General features: G+C 40.5%; 3 protein-coding genes across 4 annotated transcripts; all 3 read right to left on the reverse strand.

The window, feature by feature from the left end:
- Positions 1-128: 128 nt before the first annotated feature.
- Positions 129-15,538, reverse strand: LOC106171752 (uncharacterized). Of its 2 annotated transcripts, none has more exons than XM_013552208.2 (15): positions 15,347-15,538; positions 12,656-12,733; positions 10,114-11,405; positions 9,525-9,888; positions 9,097-9,215; positions 8,706-8,768; positions 7,264-8,343; positions 4,901-6,926; positions 3,333-4,633; positions 3,069-3,171; positions 2,602-2,724; positions 2,102-2,197; positions 1,673-1,795; positions 1,360-1,464; positions 129-796 (listed from the first exon to the last, which is right to left on the reverse strand). In XM_013552208.2, the coding sequence occupies exons 1-15, from the start codon at positions 15,351-15,353 to the stop codon at positions 354-356; spliced, it is 7,323 nt and encodes a 2,440-aa protein (XP_013407662.2). In that variant the 5' UTR covers positions 15,354-15,538; the 3' UTR covers positions 129-353. The 2 variants fall into 2 exon arrangements, with proteins under 2 accessions (XP_013407662.2, XP_086859399.1); XM_087003273.1 differs by lacking the exon at positions 15,347-15,538 and adding an exon at positions 12,949-13,006.
- A 3,150-nt stretch (positions 15,539-18,688) lies between these two features.
- On the reverse strand, positions 18,689-21,268 carry LOC106171756 (uncharacterized). Its single transcript, XM_087006078.1, has 4 exons — positions 21,112-21,268; positions 20,790-20,891; positions 19,992-20,111; positions 18,689-19,732 (listed from the first exon to the last, which is right to left on the reverse strand). The coding sequence occupies exons 3-4, from the start codon at positions 20,092-20,094 to the stop codon at positions 19,347-19,349; spliced, it is 489 nt and encodes a 162-aa protein (XP_086862204.1). The 5' UTR covers positions 20,095-20,111; positions 20,790-20,891; positions 21,112-21,268; the 3' UTR covers positions 18,689-19,346.
- Positions 21,113-24,757, reverse strand: LOC106171747 (uncharacterized). Its single transcript, XM_087006077.1, has 4 exons — positions 24,417-24,757; positions 24,035-24,101; positions 22,350-22,649; positions 21,113-22,139 (listed from the first exon to the last, which is right to left on the reverse strand). Exons 2-4 carry the CDS (start codon positions 24,099-24,101, stop codon positions 22,051-22,053), a joined length of 456 nt encoding a protein of 151 aa, XP_086862203.1. The 5' UTR covers positions 24,417-24,757; the 3' UTR covers positions 21,113-22,050.
- Positions 24,758-24,882: the final 125 nt, after the last annotated feature.

Genomic DNA, 24,882 nt, shown 5'->3' on the forward strand with positions numbered 1-24,882 from the left:
AAACATTTTTACACAGTAATTGCAGTAAAGATAAAATTGAATTTTTGATAAGATCCAAAATTCATTCAGGACCTAACTAAAATTCACTCGATTAACTTCAGTTCGAAATGAAATGCTACAACAATGCATTGGTTATTTTAAAAATATTTTATTCTAAAATATAAATAAAAATATTACAATTATAGTTCTTGACAAAACCATTCTAATTTTCTGTCATTTCAACAATACAAAGGACTACGAATACTGCTTTGTAACTATAATACATTCTTTGGTTTTAAGACATTTTAAATAACGACTTTTAGTCGAATAAACACAGACGCACATCAAGAAACGCCCTCATTAAGGACAGGGGATTAAAATGTAGACAGATTTTGAAAACTTTGCGCAGGTTGTATATATTCTGCATTTCCCGCTTCCATGTAGGAAACCTCGGAGTCCATCATTTCTGGGGAAGGCACAGAATTCGCACTCTGCGCGTCGGACGTGTCTTGGGCCGCCTTGAAGAGCCAGTTCCTAGCTTTACTATGGGTGGACTGGCTGGAGGAGGCGCCGCTCTTGTACTGACAAGTGTACCAGCGCCAGACACCGAACCCAGCGGCACCAAGAAGGACAACAATCAGAGAAACGCCAACGTTCCAGCCCAGGAGAGCCATGGTGGTATTTTTGTTTCTTCGGCCGACCTCCCGCGCCTCCGCTATCTGTCCACGGACGTCATGCAGCTCGCTCCTCACTTCTTCGAGAACTCGTTTAAACTCGACTTCTTTACCGCCGTCAACTTCCGTATTGAATTCTTGTACTGGAAATTTGTAAAGAAAATATTCAATTTTGTTGTTAATTGATCATTTTGTCATTTCGATGCTCTTTAATGCACTTTGTATGATTATCATAGCTGGACTATTATTGTTAACATATATCGACTGTCATATGGAGTTAACTGTAGGCAGTTTTAACTTCAATTCAGCTACTGAATTCAGTCCAGCACTCCAAAAGCAGCCGAATAGGAAGCAAATTTTAAGTAGGGGCGCTAACCATTGGAAAAATAATCAACCAAGGGTGTGTTTCTCCTTAGACCTTACCCCCTGCGCTTACGACTCCCATGGTTAAAAAATAATGAAGCTAAACCCCCCTTGGCCCCCCTCCCCCGTAATGAATAATTTAGTTTTCTTATAGATAAAATTTTGTCCCTTTTCCCTTCTTCTTGTCCAGGACTCGGATATTGGATTTACATTTCATTAAACAGTCATCAACTGAAGAAAAGTAAGTTTAGCTGCTAATTAAGGCATTGCTGTTAATGGTTTATTTGCAGTGAGATCTCCATTCACCTTTGAACAATGTCGATAATGGCAAAGTATAACTAACCTAGAGGCGCTTGTTGTCCGGCCTGGTCTGCTATGTCTAAACACAAAAAGCTGCCTGGGATGTTGATGCACGTGGTACAGGTTTCCACAAGACATTCATCAATATCTGGAAGAATATCAACACAATAATCAACTCCAGAAAAAAAAAACAATTGAACATATCTAAAGACACAACAAAGACACATTAAAAAAGACAATTCAACTTCATATGGACATTTCTATACCTTATAACTTCTAAATGTTCCAAAAGGAACTCTTCTGATCTTAAGATAGGTTTGGTTGAATTAACTGATTCAGCAAATATTAATACTTACCAAGACATTCAGTGGTGTCGTTAGACAGGGTGTAACCAGCGTAGCAACCGCACTCAAAACTGCCCTCTGTATTAGAACACGTGTGATGACATCCGCCATTGTTAACGGCGCACTCGTCGATATCTGTCGGGGAAAAATTATAGCAATAGAAATAAAATATATCAGATAATGTATTCTTATTGTACAATGATCAGGACCTAATAACACAGCAGTTTTTAATAGCAAAGCCTGATTGAAAAAAGCATCGGTAATGCTAAGACCAAGCTATAGCAAAATAAATAAAAATCGCCTCTATCAATACTTAGCTTGTATGTTATTATTGAGCTACGTGATCCGTCAATCAAAATCTTAAAGCATCTCATAAAAAGCTGTGGGGTAAAAAGTGTATGACGCTAGTTTAACAAGGAAAATTGAAAAAAATTTTCAAACCTGTGCATTGTTTCCCATTGGTGGGTCGGATATGTGTGTCATTCTTACAGACACACATTGAAATTCCATCTATTTGGTCGACACACTGAAATACATCTGGAATAACAAGCATATTTGGTTTTTGTAAATAAATAAGTCAAAATAAGTATATGAACATCACTAGTGCAGAGGCTGAACTATTGAATCCTTATCAACGCAATAAAATCATTTTTTCATAAGGTCGAAACTCAATGTACCAATTATAAGACATTTTTGCATTTTCTTAACATTTCGAAAGCGCCTATCACTATCGCTATATATGGTAATAATGTCATTGTATCATTTTAAGAGGAAGCACTACAGAGAAGGTCAAATTTGTTATATTTTCTGTATAATTTCTGAATGGTTTCAGTAAAATAATCCTACACCAAATTACGTGGGGTTTAATTTCACGTTAAGCTTTCATAAGAATACTCATTAATTTAAATGTCAAGGAATCCTTTTATAGAATTGTTCCACACCTGCGCAGGGCTTTGTATCCGGTATCAATTCAAATCCTTCGTTACAGGTACAGTAGTAGGCACCGACTGTATTAATACAGCGTTGACTGCAGCCTCCATTGCTGACTGAGCATTCATCTTCGTCTAAAACAACATTGGACTTGGATTAAGTTTTCATCAGATATAATAACAATTTTCTCGAGACTAATGATTTTAATCGATTAATACGTAGGTTTTTGCTTGAAAAACAGATGAGTATTGACCATCTACGAAACAAACTGAAACATGCTGTAAAGTAACAGAAAGCAAAAATTTATGGAAAGATAACATTTGCATATAACACCTATTAGAAATTTATTTTTCTTTCACGTCAGTCTACAAGTGGACTTTGAAAATTCAAGGGAAATTTCGTTCAATCAACTTATTCTTTTCGAGGGTGGATTTTCAAATTTCTTTTCAACTTAATACAAATATTTCACGAAGAATACCTTGATACGACGGTCCCGGTAACCCTGTGGCTCCAGCGGGCCCAGGTGCCCCTCTCTCACCGGTGTCTCCTGCAGGTCCTGCTATGATGTCAAACTCGCAGCCCTAAAATGAAGAGACACTCCATTAATCTCTCTATATATGTATATGTTCAATTACAATGCAAGGACCACTAAATTGTTGACAAAAACCTTTTTATTGAAAGCATTCACCGCCTCATAGAGATGTCGATAACGGTAAAGAAAGATTAAGGAAAATGGCTTTACCTTATTGTAGAGTTGACCAATAGGCATAGCATAGCTCTCCCGGTCTCCGGCTCCGTAGAGTATACCCATCAGTCGAACATTTGAGTCAGGATGGTGCAGAACGTGAGACCCATCTCCCGAGATGATGATATGGCCACCAACTTTGTTTGTACCTGGAACTGGACTCCAAGTGATGCCTCTCTGAGAAACAAATTGACCATCGATGGTCAGGCGGTCTTTGAACGCGTCTTCGATGACTATCATAAAATAATTGGTGTATTGACCGGCGGCTGCCTGGGGAAGAGAGAAATGGAAGTCGTTGGCGTATTTGTCCGTCGGCGGGATGACGATCATGGCAGGGTCTGCAACTATGGTATCGGAGGGGACTTGACTCATAACAATTTGTACGACCAGCACAGGGCGAGAAGACACGATGCGAGTTATTCTACTGGATGAAATTGTTCTCTCGGCGTAACCACCCGCAATGCTCAGGTCGATATTCTCCGTCCTCACTCCGTCATCCAGTGTTACACGGGTGTTGGCAAAGGCACTGACGATTTTGACGACGTCGCCGGTCGTTCGTTCAGGTATAGGCACTACGATGTATTCAGTGCCCCAGGAATCAATGGACGGTATCTGTTCTACCAAATGATCGCGGGAGGGGAGACTGCTTGGGACGGCCGTTCTTATGTTCCCACTGAATACAGCAATAGGCTTGCTGGACACGATGCGAGTTCCAGTCAAATCAGCCCGATTACCACTGACAATCTCTAGTGAATCGAAACGAGACATGGACGCTCTGATAAGATCCCCGTTTCTGTACGTAATACCTTCATATATTACGCTTATTCTTGGGAAAGCTATCTCCGGCAATGTTATGAACACCTCTGTGTCATTATACGCCGCTGCTATTCCAAACTCTGTACTCGTCGTTGGCGGGGCGTATGAAACTGTCAGGTATTCCGTTCCAAGAGCATGGACAGGAATAGCCAGGAAACCGTCCGCCGAAAATTCGTCCTTGTTAATGCCAAATACGGCGATGTCTTCGGTCGCTTCTATAAGGAGACCCTGCTTTGTCAGACGGGTTCCTTGCATACGCATGTTGTTGTCTATTTGAAATAGAGAAACTTCTCCCTGTTGGACCACACGTGTGATATTGGTTCGGCCGAAAAAGTCTCGCACGGTAACTGTCGTTGCCGCTACGTCGTCGCGCCCCAGGGTTACAAAAACGTCCAGTTTAATAATGGTGGGAACCTCAATGGTATTTTCCATGAACATCAAGAAATACTCTTTCCCACCTCGAAATATGGTTGACCTACACTCTGCAAAATATAGACAAGAGGAAAATGTTAAATTAACATTATTTTCTATCTGAAGAACTTGCATAAAGCTCAACTACTGTTTTTCAAATATGTAATTACTGCATTATGCGTAGCTAACTTTTAACAAACACAACATTTCGTGGCACATCAATCAGAAAGCAACAACATGGATTAATTTTGATTATTTGTTTCGAAAAAACATTAGATAGACAAAGGCACTCAGCAGAAAGGCCGCGAAACATACAAACACGCCTCACAGAAAATTACCTGGTTCATAATATCCCGTCTCTCCTCTAGAGCCAGTGGGTCCAACTGGGCCTGTGTCTCCCTTTTCACCTGTAGGTCCGACAGCCCCAGTGACACCTGTAGCACCTGTATCTCCTTTTTCCCCTGTAGCACCAGACTCTCCAGCAGGCCCTGTATCTCCTGAAAGACCCCGATCTCCCTTCGGCCCCGTAGCTCCAGTTGAACCATTTAATCCTGTTGGTCCCTGTAATCCGGGATCCCCTGTATCGCCTTTTGGGCCCGTTTCGCCTTGCGTTCCGTTGAGACCAGCAGGACCAGGATCACCGGTGTCTCCTTTCACGCCCTGGGTGCCCTGTTCTCCAGTTGCTCCCTGTTCCCCAGTGTCACCCTTGTCTCCCTTCGCCCCAGCTTCACCTGTTTCACCCCGCTCTCCACTGGCACCAGTTGGTCCAGTCTCTCCCTTTGGACCTGTTTGCCCAGCAGAACCATTCCTTCCCGGCAAACCAGGATCACCTTTAGGGCCTGTCTCTCCCATTTCACCAGAGGCTCCTTTCTCACCTGTTGGTCCTGCGCTGCCAGTTGCACCTGTTGCTCCTGAAGTGCCTTGAGGGCCAGTGCTACCTGTGTCACCTTTAGAACCGTTTGCACCTGAGGGACCTGTCGGGCCTCTTTCTCCTGTGGCACCTGCAGCGCCATCATTACCGGGAGCACCTGTTGAACCCTCAGCACCAGGCGATCCAGTGTCACCCTTGGCACCTCTTGGCCCTGTAGTTCCTGGCGCACCTTTGTCTCCCTTTGAGCCAGTTGCTCCCGTAGCACCAGTCGAACCGGTTGGTCCTGCTATCCCGCTATCACCTTTTTCTCCAGTACCACCTGTTGCACCAGTTGCCCCAGCTTCACCAGTTGGGCCTGTTGCACCTGTTGGTCCAGTTGGGCCTGCTACTCCGCTTTCCCCGGCAACATTTACTACTTCGCCTGGTGGACCTTGAGGTCCACGGTCACCTTTCTCTCCTTTGGGACCGGTAGGTCCTGTTGCGCCATTAATACCGTCTGTCCCATTTATTCCTGCCAGCCCTGTATCTCCTTTGGTTCCAGTGGGACCAGTGTTGCCGGTTGCGCCGGTCGCCCCTGTGCTCCCTGGACTTCCATTATTCCCTGCTTCTCCAGTTGCTCCCGTATCACCTTTTTCTCCAGTGGCTCCTGGGCTACCCGTACTGCCTGGTGGACCCTGCTCTCCTGAGGGTCCAGTTGACCCAGCTGTTCCATTCATACCCGATGCTCCCGTAGGTCCCGTAGCTCCAGGTTCGCCGGTATTACCAGTTACACCAGATGCTCCAGTAGGGCCGACTGCTCCAGTTGCTCCAGTTTCACCAGTTGGTCCAGTGCTGCCAGTCTCACCATCGGCCCCAGGTTCTCCATCTACACCATTTGCACCTGTCGGTCCTGTGGCACCGGGGCTACCAGTTTCCCCTGTACTTCCTGCTGTTCCGTTCAATCCAGGGAGGCCGGCTGCCCCTGTGGGTCCTGTAGCACCTTGTGGGCCTGTTGCTCCAGGTTCACCATTCGTTCCATTAAACCCAGGCGCTCCAGTTTCACCAGTTACACCACTAGAGCCCGTCGGGCCAGTTTCTCCAGGCATACCCGTAGGTCCTACAGCGCCAGTTAGTCCAGTTGGTCCAGTATCTCCTGTTGGTCCGACAGGCCCGCTTGCACCAGTCACGCCTTGCTCCCCCTGAGGACCTTGTTCTCCTGTGCTGCCATTGACTCCTGGGGTGCCAGGCAGACCCGTCGCTCCAGTCTCCCCCGTTGCTCCATTTTCACCAGTGGCTCCAGCTTGCCCTGTGGGACCAGGAGGACCTTGCGATCCAGTGGAACCAGTCTCTCCAGATGCGCCTTGTTCTCCCTGTGGTCCGGTTGACCCAGGAGGTCCTTGCTCCCCTTGTTCTCCTGTGGGGCCAGATGCCCCTTGGGGACCTCTTTGTCCGGGGGTGCCTGGTGGTCCTTGAATCAGGATGCCTCCATCGGTTCCACTTCCAGATGAACATGTCTGTTATGAAAAGGGAACAAGTTCACAATACAAAAATTAATTACAACTTGTATCACTACATGTTTCTAATGCAATGGCAAGACAGTGTAGAAGAAAATGTTCTCAGAGCACATTGTAAAAGCTGAATACTGCATTAAGCCAAATACGTCAAAGACAATGACATTTACAATTACATTTACAATTAATCATAAAATCATGTTGAATACCCGTTGCAGATTTTGAGAAAGCCAAAATGAAGAGCCGAAAGATGGCGACAAGCAAGAGAATAGATATACACTTTAATTGTAGTGTTGCTAAAATCGTACTGACAATAACAAAAGTAAGAACATCTACTTACAGATGAATATGTATGCCCTAGGGGTAAAGCATAACTCTCTCTGTCGCCGGCCCCGTATATTATAGTCATGAAGCGGACGTCTTGGTTTTCATGGTATAAATGATGAGGGTATCTGCCGTTGATTTCAAGGTGCCCTCCCACGAGGTTGGTTCCGCTTATGTTGTGCCACTGAACACCAGACAAATGGGAGAAGTCCAAAAACAGTCCAATTTCTTTTCCGCGCTCTATTGCGATCAAACAGAAATGGCGGTACGAGCCGCGTGTTGCATTGGGGGGAACGAAATGATAGTCTTTCATGTACCGTTGTGTTGGCGGGACTGAAATCATGGCAGGGTCTGCAAGCTCCCCGATGACCTGGCTCTTGGCGATCTGAACCACCATAACTGGTTTGTCTGCGGCGATGCTGACGTACTGACTGGTTTCCAATGACAGTTCCTTAACGGCTCCGCGGTCAAGAGTGGTTCTTTCATACACATCAGCATACTGGATGGTGATGTTTGTATTGTCGACGGAAGCAACCACTCGAATCACATCTCCAACAAGGCGTTCTGGAATTGGCACCACGGCGTAGGTCAAGCCCCAAGCGTTCACGGGAGGGAGCTGTTCTACCAAATGGTCCCGGGAGTAGCCGCTCTCTACGCTTGTCCTTACGTTACCGCTAAACACCGCAACAGGAAGGGAGGCCAAAATGTGTGTTCCAGTCAGATCACCAAACCCGACGTCGATGATTTGAACGGAGTCATGGCGGTTAACAAACAAAGTGATCTGGTCCCCTGCTGTGTAATTTTGACCATCCACCTGGACATTTTGTACACGGCTGGACAGGTGGATCCTAATCAGTGTGCTATCAAAAGCGACGGCTATGCCAAACACGGTGCTGGTGGTAGGCGGGGTGTATGACACTGTGAAGTACTCGGTTCCAAGAGCGTGGACAGGAATGGCCAGAAAACCATCAACAGAGAACTCGTCCTTGTTCAGACCATATACCACGACGTCGGCAGAAGCGGAGAGGCGCAGTGCATGCTGGGATGTTGTACTTCCATGTAAACGATAACTGGCTGGGACAGGCACTGTGTGCACCTATATAATGATAAAACATAGCTCCAGCAATCATATAAGTATAGAATCGTTTAGATGAGTTATCAGAATAGATATTTATAAAACACCACAGTTAAGAATAAACGCATCTTGATTATATTTTGTCTTTGACGTTGTTTTAAGTGGAAAGCGGCCTATTTAAACTATTTTTTAATGTTTTAAATTTCTAATTAAGCAATTAGCTAAAACTAAAAACCCACCGTATTAAAATAATTCCAAAATACCATAATCAGTTTGATTCCTTTTACAGCCATAATAACCTTAACATGCTAAATATGAACCTGAAAATGCACATTATCCCCTTGACATATAATTTGTGATATTGTAAAATTTTTTGTCCTTACCTCGCCTTGGTGAACCGTTCCATTAGCCATTGTTGCGTTTAATGTATCGATACGATAATTGACCTGAAATTAAAACAATATGTAGAAAAATCATTAACCATATACTTTTAATTTTGTTTTCGTTTTCCTTTAAGTACTCGTTTAACAAGAAAATTTGAGTACATTCATCACTGTTGTCTTCTATAGAGTTTCATTTGCTGTCAAATCATTAAAAATCTAAAATGAAGTCTCTAAAGAGATAACATATTATGTAGAAACGCATGAATGAAAAATGTTGCAAATAATGTTCCTCGGTAACGGTAAGGAGTGGCTATAGCTTTCATGCCACAAGAAAAGTGCATGTCGTCACAGGCCGAGACGCTATACTGTTGAAATAGCCTGCGCCACTCACCGGCCCGGCTCCTCCAAACCCTGCTGAGATGAATAGCTCCATTGGCATTCCCGTTGGAACTTCTACAATATTCTCCAAGAAAATGATGAAATACTCCTTTCCACCTGATACTGTGCAAGCTGAAAACAAAAGAAATGCCAATTAATATAACTGCTATATGACTATTTCAATGAGCAGGAATCGGACCTAGTAATTACATTAAATACTGCTTGAAAGTAATACAAGATGATGAATTATCTGCGTTTTCTTTTATAAAGTACAACAGTACTGTCGCCAGTTGCAATTGTTACATGAAAAGAAAATCAAGGTGTACTAAAATGGAGGTTGAAATCAACCTTTTTCCTTCTTCTCATTAAAAACAACATAAGTTAATCAATAAATATACTAGAATCATAATTTCCTATTTCTTTAAAGCGGCGTACACTCACCCGCATTCGGCAGTTGAGTGTAATCAAATATAGGTGCAGGATTTGAGCTGGGTGTTGTTGGTCCCTGGGGACCTGTCGCTGAAACAGTACTCGTAGGTGCTGTTGCTGCTATTGTACTTGAAACAGGTCTTGGTGTTGAAGCTGCTTGTGATGTTGCTGTTTCAGTTGTTGTTGTTGGCGACGTTGTAGTCGTTGCCTCCGTTGTTGTCTCTGTTGTGGTCGTTGTTTCTGTTGTTGTCGACGCTGTAGTCCTTGTTTCCGTTGTTGTTGACGATGCTGTTTCAGTTGCAGTTGTTGGTGAATTCGTTGCTGTTGTTACTGCTTGTTGGACTGTAGAAGTTGTCTCCGAGGAAGCCGGACAATCCTGTGCACAATTAGAAAAAAATAAGGATATAGTGCTAGGGAAGATTTAATTTTCTAAAATCAACAATTCAAATTTGTAAAGCCACCTTTATTACACCTTTAAACGCCATAGTAGAGATCACAGGATCGTTTTTTTTTCAAAGAATTACTTCAAACTTCTAATAATAACAATAACAATAATCACGATAATAATAATAATAAAAATAAAAGTTTATAAACCTCTTACCTGATCAGACACAATATTCAAAGCCAGTGGTAGCATATAACTCTCGCGGTCACCAGCCCCGTACAATATGGCCATGAAGTGTTCATTCTCGTCAGTATGTCTCAAACTATGGACCTGGTTATCGCTTGCTACCTGAATATACCCGCCCACGAGGTCGGACTGGGGGACATTTTGCCAAGCATCCACCTGCAAGGGTTGGCCATCATAAACAAGACCGCTTTCCATTTCACTTCGGATGACTATCATGACGTAATGCGTGTACGTGGCGTTTTGCGATGGAGACAGTCTTGGCGTCATGAAGCGATAATCATAGCCGTATTGTTCCACCGAGGGCACGATGACCATGGACGGATCTGATAGTTCAGAAACTCTTGAGGGATCTCCTCTCTGGCTTTTCACGAACTGAACAACGAGCACCGGTTTATCTGCAACGATGTGGGTAACGCGGCCTGGAAGGACTTCAAGATCAAAATATCCACCCGCACTGGCGATGGTCCGCGTCTCATTCCCGGCTGCTCCTGAGAAAGTACAAGTGACGACCGTCCCACGTTTGCTGCTAACGATGCGGATCACGTCGCCCGTGGTTCGCCCTGGTGTGGAAATCACTGCAAACTCTTTGCCCCATTTGTCAATCGATGGTATCATCTCAGCTAAATGATCTCGGCTATCGAAACGCACGGGTTTAACGCTGGTTCGGCTGTTCCCACTGAAAATAGCTACCGGCACTGAAGACCTTATGTAACTGCCAGTCAAGTCGGATCGGTCTTGACTCTGCCATTGGTAACTTTCGAATGCCTTCATGTTGTAGATAGAAGCATTCTTTCCATTTGAAAGGGTGACTTCAATGTCTGTGTTGTCAGCAACGGCCACAACCGAAAACTGCGGGCTTGAACTCGAAGGCGAGTATGTGACCACAAAGTACTCGGTACCCAAAGCAAAGGTGGGTAAAACCAGAAATGCGTCAGAGGAGTACTGCATTTGATTCACACCTATCACAATGACGTCCTGGTCTGCCGTCAATCTGAGACCGCTTAAACAGTTCGTTGTTCCTTTCACGCGAAAGTTATCAGGCACAGAAAACATACCAACCTGGTCGCCATTTAGGGTCAGGGTTTGGTTACCGAGGAGCCTGGTTTCATTGTGTACGTTCGTGAGAGATACGTGGACGTTTTGTGCACCGTTTCGCCGCGGAGTTACCAGCACTTGCGCGGGCATCACATTCTGTTCTGGCACCGAGTTCTCCGAAAACATTAGGAAATATTCTCGGCCAAAGAGGCAATCTGCTTTCACATCTGTAACAAATTTAAATAAAAAAATCATTTTTATCACATAGGGTGTTTTGATCTATCAGGAATAGAAAAAATTATAAATCTGATATATTGTAAAATCTCGGTTGAAATAAAAACAATCTTTAAATTTGGTTTCCATATAAGGAAATAATAAATAAAATAATGAAAATCAATGTAAATATGAGAATGTAGTTAGAGCTGTGATGATGTTTTTTTTCTTTTTGTGATAAGTTAAATGGTTTCACAATAGGGAAGGCATGATAAGGCAGGCAAGGCTGGGTGGGTGGGTGGGTGGAGGGTCACTGGGTGGAGAGGCAGAGGAAGAGGCGGGTGAGTGTGAAAGGTAAATGTTAATTAATGGATGGAAGATAACTAAAGGCGTTGGCGGGGAGGGTGAGATGGAATTTGGACACATTTTGTAATGCACCCTAAGGTTCTAAGATAAGGCGTAGTTGGAAGTTGAATATAAGGGAATTTTCAAATTTAAGGCGGTTATAGCCACAGGTAAATCTGTGAGCGTTTAAGTAAGTGGTAAGTGAATAAATGGGCGGATGTCCAACATTTTTTATAATAGAAGGCCTGTAGCAAGAATTTGACTGTTGAAAACGGACAATACTCCCTTCAAAGGAAACTGTGAACAATTTCCTGGGAACAGCCTTCTCAGATAAATAAATTACCAGAACATTCCACGCAAGACGAGTCTTATCTAGCTCAACCCCTTATTACAACCATGAATAGTGTATTTTCGTAAAACAGGGTTCGTCCGGTCAACTAAGTGAACTATACATACATTTATTTCCACCTTTGACGTTTGACCTTTTCATGCACACATTTAAAATAAAAGTGGTGCTCTAGCAGCAGAATAAACTTGACCTACTATATTATAAGGATAGTACGTTCACAAACACAATCATGACCACACTGCGCCTACACTTACACAATCACAAAGAGCGCATTCTCAACGAATTAAGCCAGGCTTTACAAAGCCGGTGACCTAAAAATGGCGGACGTACATGAAAGAAAAACCGCATAATCTTTTAATAGTCTCTGCGGCTCTTATCCACATGAAAATGTGATAGCGGAGAGAATTGTAAATGCGCCACGTTTTAAAGACTAACTTGACGAGATGTACAGGTAAAGATTATAAGCTTAATAGGCCTGTATTACAACTTGGTAAGAAATCAAAATAGGCGTAAAAATGATATTTAGGGGCATATCTTTGATGATAGGGACAGTGCAATTAAAAAAATTACCTTGTAGCTGGAACATCACTGCGGCGGCAATTAAAACAAGGCTCCGCATAGTGATAGGTCTTGACGGGAAACCCGTGCCTAGAAAACAACAGGAAAATATTAATGGGTATTTGAAATATGAGTTTCCTGCCAGATAACAATACTCTCTTCCTGCTTCCTGCCCCCAGTATCCTTGACAATATGCTCTGTCCTTACTTTGGATTACGATATCTCTACTATGACTGCAAAATGTAAACGTAAAACAGCAAGTCAGAGTTGGTCTAATGGTGAAAATAATAAATCAAATGTTCAACCTGAACTCTTTGAAAGCACGTGTTTTCTATCATTCCATCTCATATCTGTAGATGTTCCTGTCGATGTAAATGCACCAAGAAAATTGTTCGGTGTTTAAATAATTTGAAATCTACACGATAAGGACCTTCCGAGTCTCCTGCTGCTAATACCCTGGTATTATGCACTCCTGTGACGTATATGTATTTAGATCATTGTTCACACCAACTAACCCCACGTATCTGACAGTTTTAGAAGCACACCTAAACCCTCACCTTAAGAATGTTATTGTATGACGAAACTAATCCCAACATATACGCGCGACTTTTGATTTATCTGCTTTTCACTGTGCACTTTCATTGCGAGCGGGATTTGTAAATTTCACGTTTTAGAGGCCTACTAAGGTACAAGCTGGAGGAATTAAGAGGGGCTCTTTACACTTAAAATTCCATATTAATGACTATCATGAACTTGATATATACAGCAGACAAATATATCTAATGTCTGACAAACTTGCCACCGTAACTATATGATCAAAAATTTTAAACCAGATTGAAAAATCTTTCCTGATGCTTAAAAGATTTTAGACAAATGCCGCAAATAGTTAAGATAACATTTCCAAAAAGCAAAAAATTTAGATAACATTTGCATAAATATACAGCTTGGGTATTTATTTACGTGTTTAAAGCTAAATGATATCGATTTCATCACAACAAAGAAATTTTTATCCTGATTAGATAATTTTGTCTAAGAGAAAAGGGCAATAGATGTAGATCGATAATGAACATGATCAACAGTGCTGGTAATCCTTATTATTCCTTTATTGGTACTTGCACATTTCATACAATGGCTATGATTTAACAATTTAATACATAAGTTGCCTAGCCTTTTTAACCAACTTGACATAATAGTCCCATTTAAGTTTCCGACCCTGCACTTAGGTTTTTGTTCCATAACAATCTTTATATGCTTTAAGCGCCTCGGAGTTTATAATTACCATCTTTATTGACGCCATGGCTGTCATCAAGCCATAAAGGTGTTTCACAACTTCCTACCCTCGTCAGGGGGGGTAAGAAAATATGCGTGATTTCCTCTTAAAGACAGCTAAAGCCAGTAATTAGCCCCAGCGTCACGCTCTTATCGCTGCTTCGCCGACTTCAGTAATTTGGTCTAATTGTCCTCAAAACGAGCTGCTTTTCGACTAATTACGAAACGTGAGGTATTGTTACTCGCTCGCGTTGCTTGAAATAGCTATCATATTGGACATGAGTCACCGTATTTCTTGTATGACAAGTTTTTAAGATGCTGTTCAGTTAATGTGATGGCAGATTTAAAATAATTACATGCGAATTACTGAATGACATCATGCATGAATATTTAAGCCCAGAAACTTAAAATCGCTGCCCTAGGGCGCAGTAACAAATCTTAGGTGTTAACTGTAAGTAAGAACTTCCTACACAAATACCTTTCCCACTGAGTTAGGCAATCTAGGGACTTAGCTAACAACGCAAATGCTCCTTATTTATTGTTATTTAAACGCTGGTATAATTCCAGTCTTTCCACAGATCATTCGCAATTAAACGCGCGTGTCAATTTGGAAATAAATAACTAGAAACTGTTTTTCTCGATACCTTAAACTTCGGTCGAGTGGCAAATTGCAACATCAAGTAGCTAAGCTTCTTGTTTCCTTTTTCTTTTTATTAGAAAAAATAATGCTTACAAAAGTTTAAGAGGAGACAAATGATTATGAAAGAAACTGTATAACAAATGTTTCTTCTTAGAAACGATACATTTTATTTAGTTGCAGTTTTCCGAAGACAAATACTAAAAAAGAGAAGTTAGCTATATAGATATTGTTAACGTTTGGAATGCTTTTAAACTGTAAATTTAAAGTAAGCACTAAAAGTGAAACAATGAAGCAGTATTGGCTGTAAATGTACAGATCGCACGATTCTAAATTAGCCGATGTATTATTTAAAGGTAGATATGCGCTTTATTTTCGATAATGACTTAAAAATCTATGCGTAGCCGTGATCATAATGAAAAAAGAAGCGATCGATAAATGTGTTTTGGTGCGTTATTCAACTACTAACAGTCAGGTTTGAAAATTGCTTTTTAAAGCTTATCATTAAAAAAGCAGAGCAAAAACCGATATAAGTTTAGAAACAAAAAAAAAAAAAAAAAAATCCTTAAGCCTATTTTCAACATTTTCATCTAACCCCGCTCTTGTCTAGTAATATGAAAATCGTAAAAAAGGGATCATTTCTTGCAACATGCATTTCGGAATTTAGGTATGTTATTTCACTATTAATCTTAACTTAACAAATTGAAAGAATCTTGCCCTCATAAGTTTTCCACAATTTCTAGACTTTGAAGTAATAAAAAAAGCCTAATAGTGTGAGAAATAAAATAAAAACTCACCTCTCATTTCTTGAAGTATATCTGCTACTCTTTCACTGGTTGTTTCTTTTTGTTTGATATAAGCAAAACTTGACACTAAGTTACAGATGTTAAAAATGCATGGTTATTTCTCCGTCGCTTGGAGTCGATTTTAAGACGTCTGCTCAGAGTTAAGCTCGCAGTGAAACTGACGAACAAAGAATTTTTCGCAGGGGATTCCTCTGTCACGGTGACGCGTCATTACAATAGTATGTGAAAGATTACATCACACGGACCGTGACGTAGACTGACTTCCTTTGAGTCAGATGAGAAACTAGATCCAAGAACAAGATAACAGTTTCCTTATCATATCTTGGTCAATATCAGGAGACTCTCTTATGTTCCTTGTTAAATGTTTGCTCATCTTACACAATGCCAATGTTAAGATTTATATCTTTTTGGTAGGACTTTATCAAAGTAGCTTTTTAAGTGTCTGATAGCCATGTTAAAAGACAGACCAATTGAAAACAAATTATGAAAGTTTGGAAGCAGCAAAAGAATATGTTGATACCATCTATTGTAATTTTTAATGACTCATTCAACACAAATTAACATATCTTTGATTGGTCTTCTTAAGTTTCATTTATTTGAATAAATGCCGTCTTTTTTGTATCACCATTCACATCTCGGACTATGCGTTCCATCATCTTAATCACAGATTGTCTGCATTTGGTCGTAAAGTAAATTTATTTATTTATTTATTTGCTATAATCGCATCACAAAGGTTGAAGTTTTACAATGTATCATGAATAAAATCATATAGTATTTAAAAGTAACTAAAATTATAAACTAAAAGACATGTAATATATATATAGTTGCTTAACGTAGTCTTAAAAATAAGACTTATAAGACAATTTGGAGCAGTATTTTACATGAAATTTAAAAGACTGTGCATTATAAAGGATGATTTAAAACGCTCCGTAAAGTAAAGTAAACACGTAAAGAATAAATCAGCAAGTAGGCCTACAGAAAATATTTTGTTGTCTGAATATAACGAGCATAATAACGAGGGAGATCCTGCATGCTTCAACTTTGCAGTTATACAGACACCATAAGGGCATGAGGATTATCTTAGGAAGAAAAGTAAAATTTCACTACTATATTGGGCTTCGACTTTCCGAAGAATGCTTATTTATAATGCCTAAAAAGGGGAATGAATCTTCTATCATTCTATTAATACTACGATAAGCAACTATTACATGTCATTTCAAGTCGGTTGCGTAATAGATCTTACCAAAACTTGGCCACATCATATTTCTATTCATTTTCATCAAGCTTTCTATCCATCACTTGATATGATTATACTTCTTTTTATTTTTAAAAATAATCCACGGGATATTAAATAATATGAGCTGCTTCTTAAACCCCAGCCTACGGCGCCTCTGCGTCACTGACCCATCCCCCTTCAGCAACCGACGCCCAAACGTGCGGAGGCAAATAGAAGCACGTGCACGGGCATGCAAATACGTGTACCTTTATGCATCATACCTAGCATTATCTATTATCAAGAATAAGGACAAAACATGCCGTCTGTGAGTTTCGCTTATTCTGCATAAGACGGAGGTAACGTCAGCATGTCACACGTTAGTTGTTAATTTAAAATTAGCCCCTGCGAGGACAGACAAAAGGAAACGCAGTGTTTGGTTTTAACCTGTCATCAGAGCCCACTTCAAATTACTGGTGTAGCTACCACCACTGTACAGAATACGGGATTAAAGTCTTGCTTTTGAACATTGTCGAACAGGACCATGGTGATTAAATTTCTTGGTTAATACAAATTAACCATGGAAAAAAATAATCATTTACCCAAGATACTACGGTCTGTTTTTCTCAAAAGTTAAGGTTTAACAACCAATTAGGCCTATCGATTTCCCAGTAGCTGTCTTGCCTGTCAAAACTTCATCAACTCGCGGCAAAACTTCGTCAGTTACATCACCTAAATTTCCTCAAACTACTTTCTGACCACTAGATGCCCAAGAAGTAGGGGGCCTACCAACTTCTTGGGGTGCGCTGGTAGTCTGTTACAAAAATTGTATGGCTCACACTGCAGTTTTTTTACTATTTCAGGAGCCCCTGATATACGAGGGTACCATCGAACAGGTTTGACCAAATGATGCCTTGGACGATAATAGGAATAATCTGTACGATATCTTACAAAACAGACCGATAGCCGTATATTCATCACTAATCTACATGCTAAATGCTGAATGTCAAATTAGTGGTTTTGTTTTACAGTCTGAAATATTTTGTCTCGAAGCCGTCTGATTCATATCTCGATGCAGTTTAAACCTTCAGGTTTTATTTGATCAAATGTGGCCTCATCAGAAGACATCACCACTGAAATTACGCATACTGAAAATTGTTATCTTCAACGAACGGCTGCTATCTTGATCACTGGCTTGATAGCTCAATATTGAGTGTATTGTGTTTTAAGTAAAAACAATAGGTCTGTTTACTTGTGTAAGTGGCCGATACCTATCGGCATATCAAAACACGATAAGGTTCAGAGGCCCAGATGTTAGCTGGTGTAAGTTCTGCGAAGACATGTGTCCTCGATTTTCGTCAATAGCAGAAGAATTACCAAGTTATTTTTCTTTAATCAACAACTTGTAGTACCCCCAATATTTTGACTTCTATCTTAATATATAAGAATGAAGCTATCAGGGGGAATATAACCTTTAACCAGGAGATACACTGTATATTTGTCTCCCCTACCACCGCCTTAAGAAACGGTGGCCCCATCATTTCGGCCGAGACTGGACCTCTTTTCCAGCTACGCCTGAGAGCACGGCACAAAATCAAGAGCCTCCTAAACGGCCAAATACAGCCAGTCAATTTTGACACTGTCACTTGTTTCGTCGCAGATGATCTTTTCTATGCTAAAACCCGTAGTATCAATGGCATTATGCGTATTTATTTTACCCTTAATTTCTTTCCAGGAGCGTGGCGCTTTCTGACAGTGAGTAACGAAAGGCGATTCGAGAAATGTAAATTTGTCTTTTTCACCAGCGTGTTGTGAACTTCTTTTCTTTACATATCTATGATATCTATATTTTATTAGTCGATTTTTTCCCTTTGTTACTGCAAATGACAGACGTTTTTGCATTGGAGAGTTCGGCTGAGAGTTAAAAAAACGATATTACCAAGTACTATTATAGTAAATATGTGAAGCTGAACCGGAGATACAACCAAAGGTCTATGTAAAACCTCCTTGAACAAACTAACTTAACACGTGCTTAATTGATACCTTTCATCGAGGAAATTGTATAGAAAGGAACCATGTGGTAATATGTGCTTTGCATGAAAAAACTTAACACAAATTAATACGATTAAAAGTCACCATAATTTTGATATCTTTATTAAAATATCGATTTACACACATATAAATGAAATATACTTTCAGGGCGTTTTTTGTTTTGCAGCCTGTACAGATGTTTTAGATAAACAGCCCACGTCTTAACATATAACAAGATGAAATAATGGTGGATTTGTAAAAATCATCTTGAAAGATATAGATTATCAGTCATTGTACTTTGCTGAAAATAATCAATTTAAGTTAAAAACTTTAATATTAAGACAATATCCCATGCTACCTATTTAAAAAATAAACAAAGTAAAAAACCCACAAAGAAAAAGGTAAGATAACAAAAGTTGTGGAAAAAAACATGCTTTGATTTTCTATGCAGAGAAAATAAAAAAAAAAACCTTCCATTACCTTTTTTATTTAATTTTATTTATTTATTTATTTTGTAATAATCTCTTAAAGTTTATTAGGGAGGTATAGCCATCTATGGATGACCGCGTGGTCTGATGACAGGCACAAATTACAGAATAGCGATAGCCGCTGTTTCGGTGGTGAAGTTATTATATTTCTATGAGCGTTTACAATATATTTATTGCGAAATATGGATCTCATAGGAACAGCTGTTATCCCATTAAAACTCATTTTTAACACAAATTACCAATTTTAATAACGCCACTGCTAGGCTTTAAACTTTTTGTTCCGAGGTGTGATCTCTGGACTTCTTATAAGCCTGTGTAGTCTGCACATAAAGATTAGTGACACAAGAACTGCAATAACAGCGATAAGAAGGTATATCATCGAGTGCCGAAAATGCCTCTGCGTGTCTTTTGTGCGCTGGGCTCTTATGTTATCTTGCAGTTGAATTCGAAGTGTTTGAAGTTCGCTTACAAATGATTCGTGTGGCGCTTCTAGATAGGCACTGTAGATGTCGCCACGCGTTCTTCCTGTCGCTCTCTTTTTGCGGCCACTTTGTAATTGCCCGCCAATGCCCAAACAAAAATAATCACCAGGGCTGTTGATACACACAGACCGACACAATTCCCGATTCAAACACTCATTTATATCTGTAAAAAGAAAATGATTTACTGTAAGTCTGAATCACGAATCAACCGACGGTCAATGACAAATGGTAATAATACCATCTTTGAACAAGCAAATCAAAATGAATAATCATTAATTAATCAATGCAAAGTATGCAGCGTATTCAATATAAATCTGCATCTGTTTTCTCACTTTTTTACACCACTAAAATGTGAACCTGTCTCAATTAGAAATTCACACGCTTAATATTCTTAACAAAAACATTTTTTCACGATTACGTACCAACGCATGTCTTGGAATCATTTGAGAGACGATATCCATCCGAACAACCACAGAAGAAGCTACCAATGGTATTAGTACACTGGTTTTGACACGGACTCTCCATGATACACTCATCCTTGTCTAGAATACAGAGTGAATAAATATCATACTGTAACCCCTGTGAGGTTGGCCGAGAAAGGAACATTACTACTTAAAAGTTTCGAAATAAACAGTTGATGCTCGTCAGGGAATATACAAAAGAGGCCACACTGTCACTTTTACATTTGTTTTAAAGGTTTGGACTTATCTTTTTTTTAGTGGGATATATTCAGGATACATATATAGGCCTATTATATATTATATTATTTGTTATTGATATCCACGTGGCCCATCTGCATATATATAATTTAAACAAGAGACCCAGGCACCACAACACAGCCCAGGCGAAAAAAACTAAGAGTCATTCCCTTTTTCAATCAAACTTTCTAGATTTCAGCAACGGGTGTTGTCAAAATGTGCGTTCCCAGAAGTGAAAAAAAAATTCACGCTATGTCAGGTCCACAAATACGTTTTTATACCGCCAAGACCTCTTATCTCATGTAATATAAACATGAAGCTTAAAGCCACTTATTTTAAATGGTACAAGTGTGTATTTTTTATCTGTGTTTATTGTCTAAAATGTCGCTCATAACTCTTGTGAGAATTCCCCCTTTAATGCTTTTGTTGTATGTTTTTTATGTTTACAAGAGACGAGATTTTAATGGATAATAACAATAATAATCATTGTTTACCAACTCCTTGACACAAAGGTCAGCGTACCTTGACACCTTGTTCCATTCACTGGGTATCTGCCATTGGGATCTTCACAGATACACAGCAACTGATTGTATTCGTTTAGCGCCACACACGTGATTTCATATTCTGAAAAAGACAAGAACGGTTGACTGAAGCAATCGTGGGGGACTGTATAACTAATGCCAATCAAAAATTTAATTGAATACGAGAAAACCGAGTTGGAAGCTACCAAGCGTGTCACACGATCATGTCAATTTTTTCAATATTTTTGCATTGCGACAGACTTTATTAAAATTCCAATGCAACAGCTCTGTGTTGAGAATGAATTAAGGCAAATCACACTTACCACAGGAAGTTGTGTCGTTTTCCCCGGCCACCAGTTGATAGCCCAGACTACACGCACAGTAATGGCCGGCGTACGTATTTACACACAGGTCTTCGCAACCGCCATTGTTAGTAGCACAGGGGTTCTCATTGCAGTAACAACTGTCTGTATTTTTGGTTCAAATCTCTATTCAAAAATAAAATGTTTTTAAGAAACAAAATACACCAAAAGATGTAATACATTATACGATGTGTAAAATTTCTGAAATCATATAAGTTAAGCAAACACGCATTAAAATTTGCAGGCCTTTTTCTCAGGTTGAGAGCATGTCGAAAACTATTACAAGACTCCATATGCCGCTTCCACTTTAGAGACGGAGAACATGTCGCCATCAACTCCATCCATAAAAAGCTCCATCATACCTAAGAGGTACGCGTGAGTATTTTATGTGAAAACAAACATTAGCACAACTTAAAGCGTACGATATCGTACGTACGATAGTGTATTGACATAGCAGCGTATGAAATTGTTTTTGAATATGTTCAAAACATTTGGCCCCTCTCCGGATATGAGAACGAACACCAACGTTTGTTAAATTTGCCTGCGTACTCGAGTCGTCTACAACATAAGTGACGTTATGCGATAATAGAAAACGGGCGAGAACAAGCGTGAGCTGGGGTTAACTTTTAAGTGACAGTTTTTTTTAGTGCCGGGCAAGTCATCTCAGAAATGTACAAAAATGACACGCAAATAAAGTGAATTAGACAGAATACAAACAGAAAATTATCTGTGGATAAATTCTGCCAGCTTTTATTCCTTGCCTCACCGCAATCTCTAGTCTCAAATTATTTCTGACTCTCGCTCGATTGAACGTAAAGTCGGAAGACTTTTGGCTTTATCAGAAGATTTGCATTAACTTTGACATTTATATTCAAATTTAGTAGCCATAAATACCTCTTGTCAAATTGTGAAGCAAGCCAGTGAAGTCGTGTTCATGATCAAATGTTTCATTTCTCTCAGATCCGTCATGGTGGTGATGATGGTCGTGAGGGCTGGGACGAGAATGTGGGTGTCCATGAGGGCTGGGGTGAGAATGTGGGTGTCTATGGGGGCTGGGATGAGAATGTGGGTGTCTATGGGGGCTGGGGTGAGAATGTGGGTGTCTATGGGGGCTGGGACGAGAATGTGGGTGTCCACGGGGACTGGGGCGAGAATGTGGGTGTCTATGGGGTCTGGGACGAGAATGTGGGTGTCCAAGGGGGCTGGGGCGAGAGCGTGGGTGTCCATGGGGTCTGGGGCTAGGACGTGGCTGTTCCCGGGGATTGGAAGAAGGGTGGGGTTGTCCATGGGGGCTAGGTGACGGAGGGGAAGGGCTATGGGGACTGGGAGAAGTGCGTGTGTGTTTGTGGGGGCTACGGGGAGAAGAAGGAGGTTGGTGGGAGCTAGGAGAAGGGGGAGAAGGAGGAGGGAGGAACCAGAAGCAGCGATGGTAAAGGAACTGTAGGGCCGTGACGTCGAACTTCGACCTGCTTGTTTCCTAGCCTTCCATAACCACTGCCCTGCAAAAGTAGCGAAAAAAATATATCGTAATAGACAGCATACGTAATACTGGAAAAGAAAAGAAATACTCTTAATCTTTTCGAAGCATGTTCTTTTTGAACAGCTTTATTGTATGACACATTTGTGTTCACTTTCAAAATTGAAATTTCAGGGAAGATAATTATAATATGCAACATTCCTCATTTCCTCCAGGTCTTCTTGCATTCACAAGTTTAATCTAAACGCTACACTTTAATCCTTTTCAAAATTCATACTGCATTCATTTTAAAATTAAGGGTCACACAATTTAACACAGTGCCCCATAACCACCCTGAGCTTCAGAGATAACTTGCCACTAACCTCTTCACTATAGCCTATCTTCATCGTGTCAAGTTACCTCTGACCACATTCGATAGCCCCCGCCGCCCGCCAATCAAATTTAAAGCCCGCCCTCAATGACTCATTGAACGATCTAGCCAATGAACGCGAACGAGTCAAAGCGCGCTTTGTTCAAATCCGGACCAATCAAAGATAAGGCTGAATATCAGGGACTTGCCGTAACCTGTGGGCAGCACGCAAAATACATCATCCCTCAGTAGATAATGATGCAGGGCCTCAAACTGATCTGGTTTCAATTCCGATATACTCATATTTTGCAAAGAATCAAGAGATAACTTAACACACTTATTTACGTAGTCACTCGTAGGAGACGCCATGCTTTCTTTGTGTACGGTTATGCACTCGGAACTACTCGGATGTCTCCGCACTCGACAATAACTTTGTTGTTAGTGGAGCTTGCGGAATCAGCCGAGGATTGCCGATTGACGGTCAACCAATCAGCGTTTTCACCAAACTTTGGTGAAAAATTTTGAAACATGGATTCGATTGGCTTATATAAACTAGGTCAAACTATTTTCGTCAGAGGTAACTTGACACGATGAAGATAGGCTATAGTGAAGAGGTTAGTGGCAAGTTATCTATGAAGCTCAGGGTGCCCATAACGGGCCACGGAGAGAAATTTTATTAGATATCCAAAAATAATTTTTTTCTACTTAATTCTGTCTACATATCTGTATCGCAGGAGAGACATTTTGTACAATAAATTCAAATGACGCTCCTTCACAGCTGGCTTCTTTTAAGTAGAGAGTAGCGAGTAATGGTAACAAATTTCGCTCAGCGTAACAAGCATGGAAAATCGACCTAAAAATGGTTCGAAAACGGTGATTTGACTGAATGAAAGAGTCCAGATTTACATCGACCGTGGAGAAAACGATATCAAAGGGTATCAAAATGCAAGATAAGTGCATCTAATAGGTTGCTTAGTTAATATCACCTTTAATTATTATCTTTAAACATATTGTTGGTCTTCTTTTTATTGATATAGTGTGTATACATATAAACCTACCATTGTTCTTGCCCACTATCAATAGAGTTATTCCTAACATTAGCCATGGTGCACTTTGCAATCGCATCTGGAATTATGAACATTAAACATAAACGTAATGGTTGCTTTGCTTATATCTCTGTTCGACCTTCCAAAACGGGAATGATAATAAACATTAAGTGAATCGTAAATTCTCACGCTATCATGCACACTTTCCAAGATTCTAAAAATTGCTTGGATAAGTAATATTTGCATTTTTTCGGCAGTGTTGATTTTATTATTCCAAATGGAACATAGGTTTATTACAAATTTGTCCAGACTAATTTGCTTAGAGAACATGACAATGTGTTTTTTTTCTGTTGAACATTGGATAACGTTAATTTGATTCATAAAGCCACACTACCTTTGATGGCCACTGGCTAATCCTATGAGTCGCGTCCGTAACTTGCTCAAGGAAAAGACGTAGGAGTTCCGTTTGAGTTTCCGTCAGGTGAGTCAGGTGGAGCAAAGTTACCTCCAAATTTTAAATAGGCGTAGGTATTTATAACACAAAAGGATGTCACATGATAAATTGATTACAGTAAATTACACTGGAGCCAGCGGGGAGATAAGTTTCTGTCCTAAGTTACAGTCCTTGGTTGCATCACTGATCGGTGAGGAAAATATAATTAAAGGATTGACTTCTGGGCATCCTCTATCACTCTATCTGCTTCTTTCAACATTGATATTAGGGCCTACATATAAAGACCCTTGCACCCTTGGTGTGGGGTTCAGTGTTTTGGAGGGCAAACGGTGCCATTTGGTGCAGCTTAGGACTATGATTCAGCTCTTCAAAATTCTAATTTCAAGAGGAGATATTGGTGTGATTT

The sequence above is a fragment of the Lingula anatina genome, chromosome 2, assembly GCF_051362555.1.
Source record: "Lingula anatina isolate TDL-2025a chromosome 2, LinAna3.0, whole genome shotgun sequence".
Lineage (NCBI taxonomy): Eukaryota > Metazoa > Brachiopoda > Lingulata > Lingulida > Lingulidae > Lingula > Lingula anatina.

Excerpts from the sequence above, each read along its gene's own strand:
- LOC106171752 (XM_087003273.1), bottom strand. The coding sequence starts at position 12,991 with ATGAGATGGAATGATAGAAAACACGTGCTTTCAAAGAGTTCAG. Across the intron at positions 12,734-12,948 it reads CGTGCTTTCAAAGAGTTCAG|GCACGGGTTTCCCGTCAAGA; the intron begins GTTGAACATTTG and ends GTTGTTTTCTAG. Across the intron at positions 1,465-1,672 it reads CGACACCACTGAATGTCTTG|ATATTGATGAATGTCTTGTG; the intron begins GTAAGTATTAAT and ends ATATTCTTCCAG.
- LOC106171756 (XM_087006078.1), bottom strand. The coding sequence starts at position 20,094 with ATGGAGAGTCCGTGTCAAAACCAGTGTACTAATACCATTGGTAGCTTC. Across the intron at positions 19,733-19,991 it reads TGATTCCAAGACATGCGTTG|ATATAAATGAGTGTTTGAAT; the intron begins GTACGTAATCGT and ends TTCTTTTTACAG.
- LOC106171747 (XM_087006077.1), bottom strand. The coding sequence starts at position 24,101 with ATGCGATTGCAAAGTGCACCATGGCTAATGTTAGGAATAACTCTATTG. Across the intron at positions 22,650-24,034 it reads GATAGTGGGCAAGAACAATG|GGCAGTGGTTATGGAAGGCT; the intron begins GTAGGTTTATAT and ends CTACTTTTGCAG. Across the intron at positions 22,140-22,349 it reads CCACGCTCTCGCCCCAGCCC|TCACGACCATCATCACCACC; the intron begins CCTTGGACACCC and ends TCGTCCCAGCCC.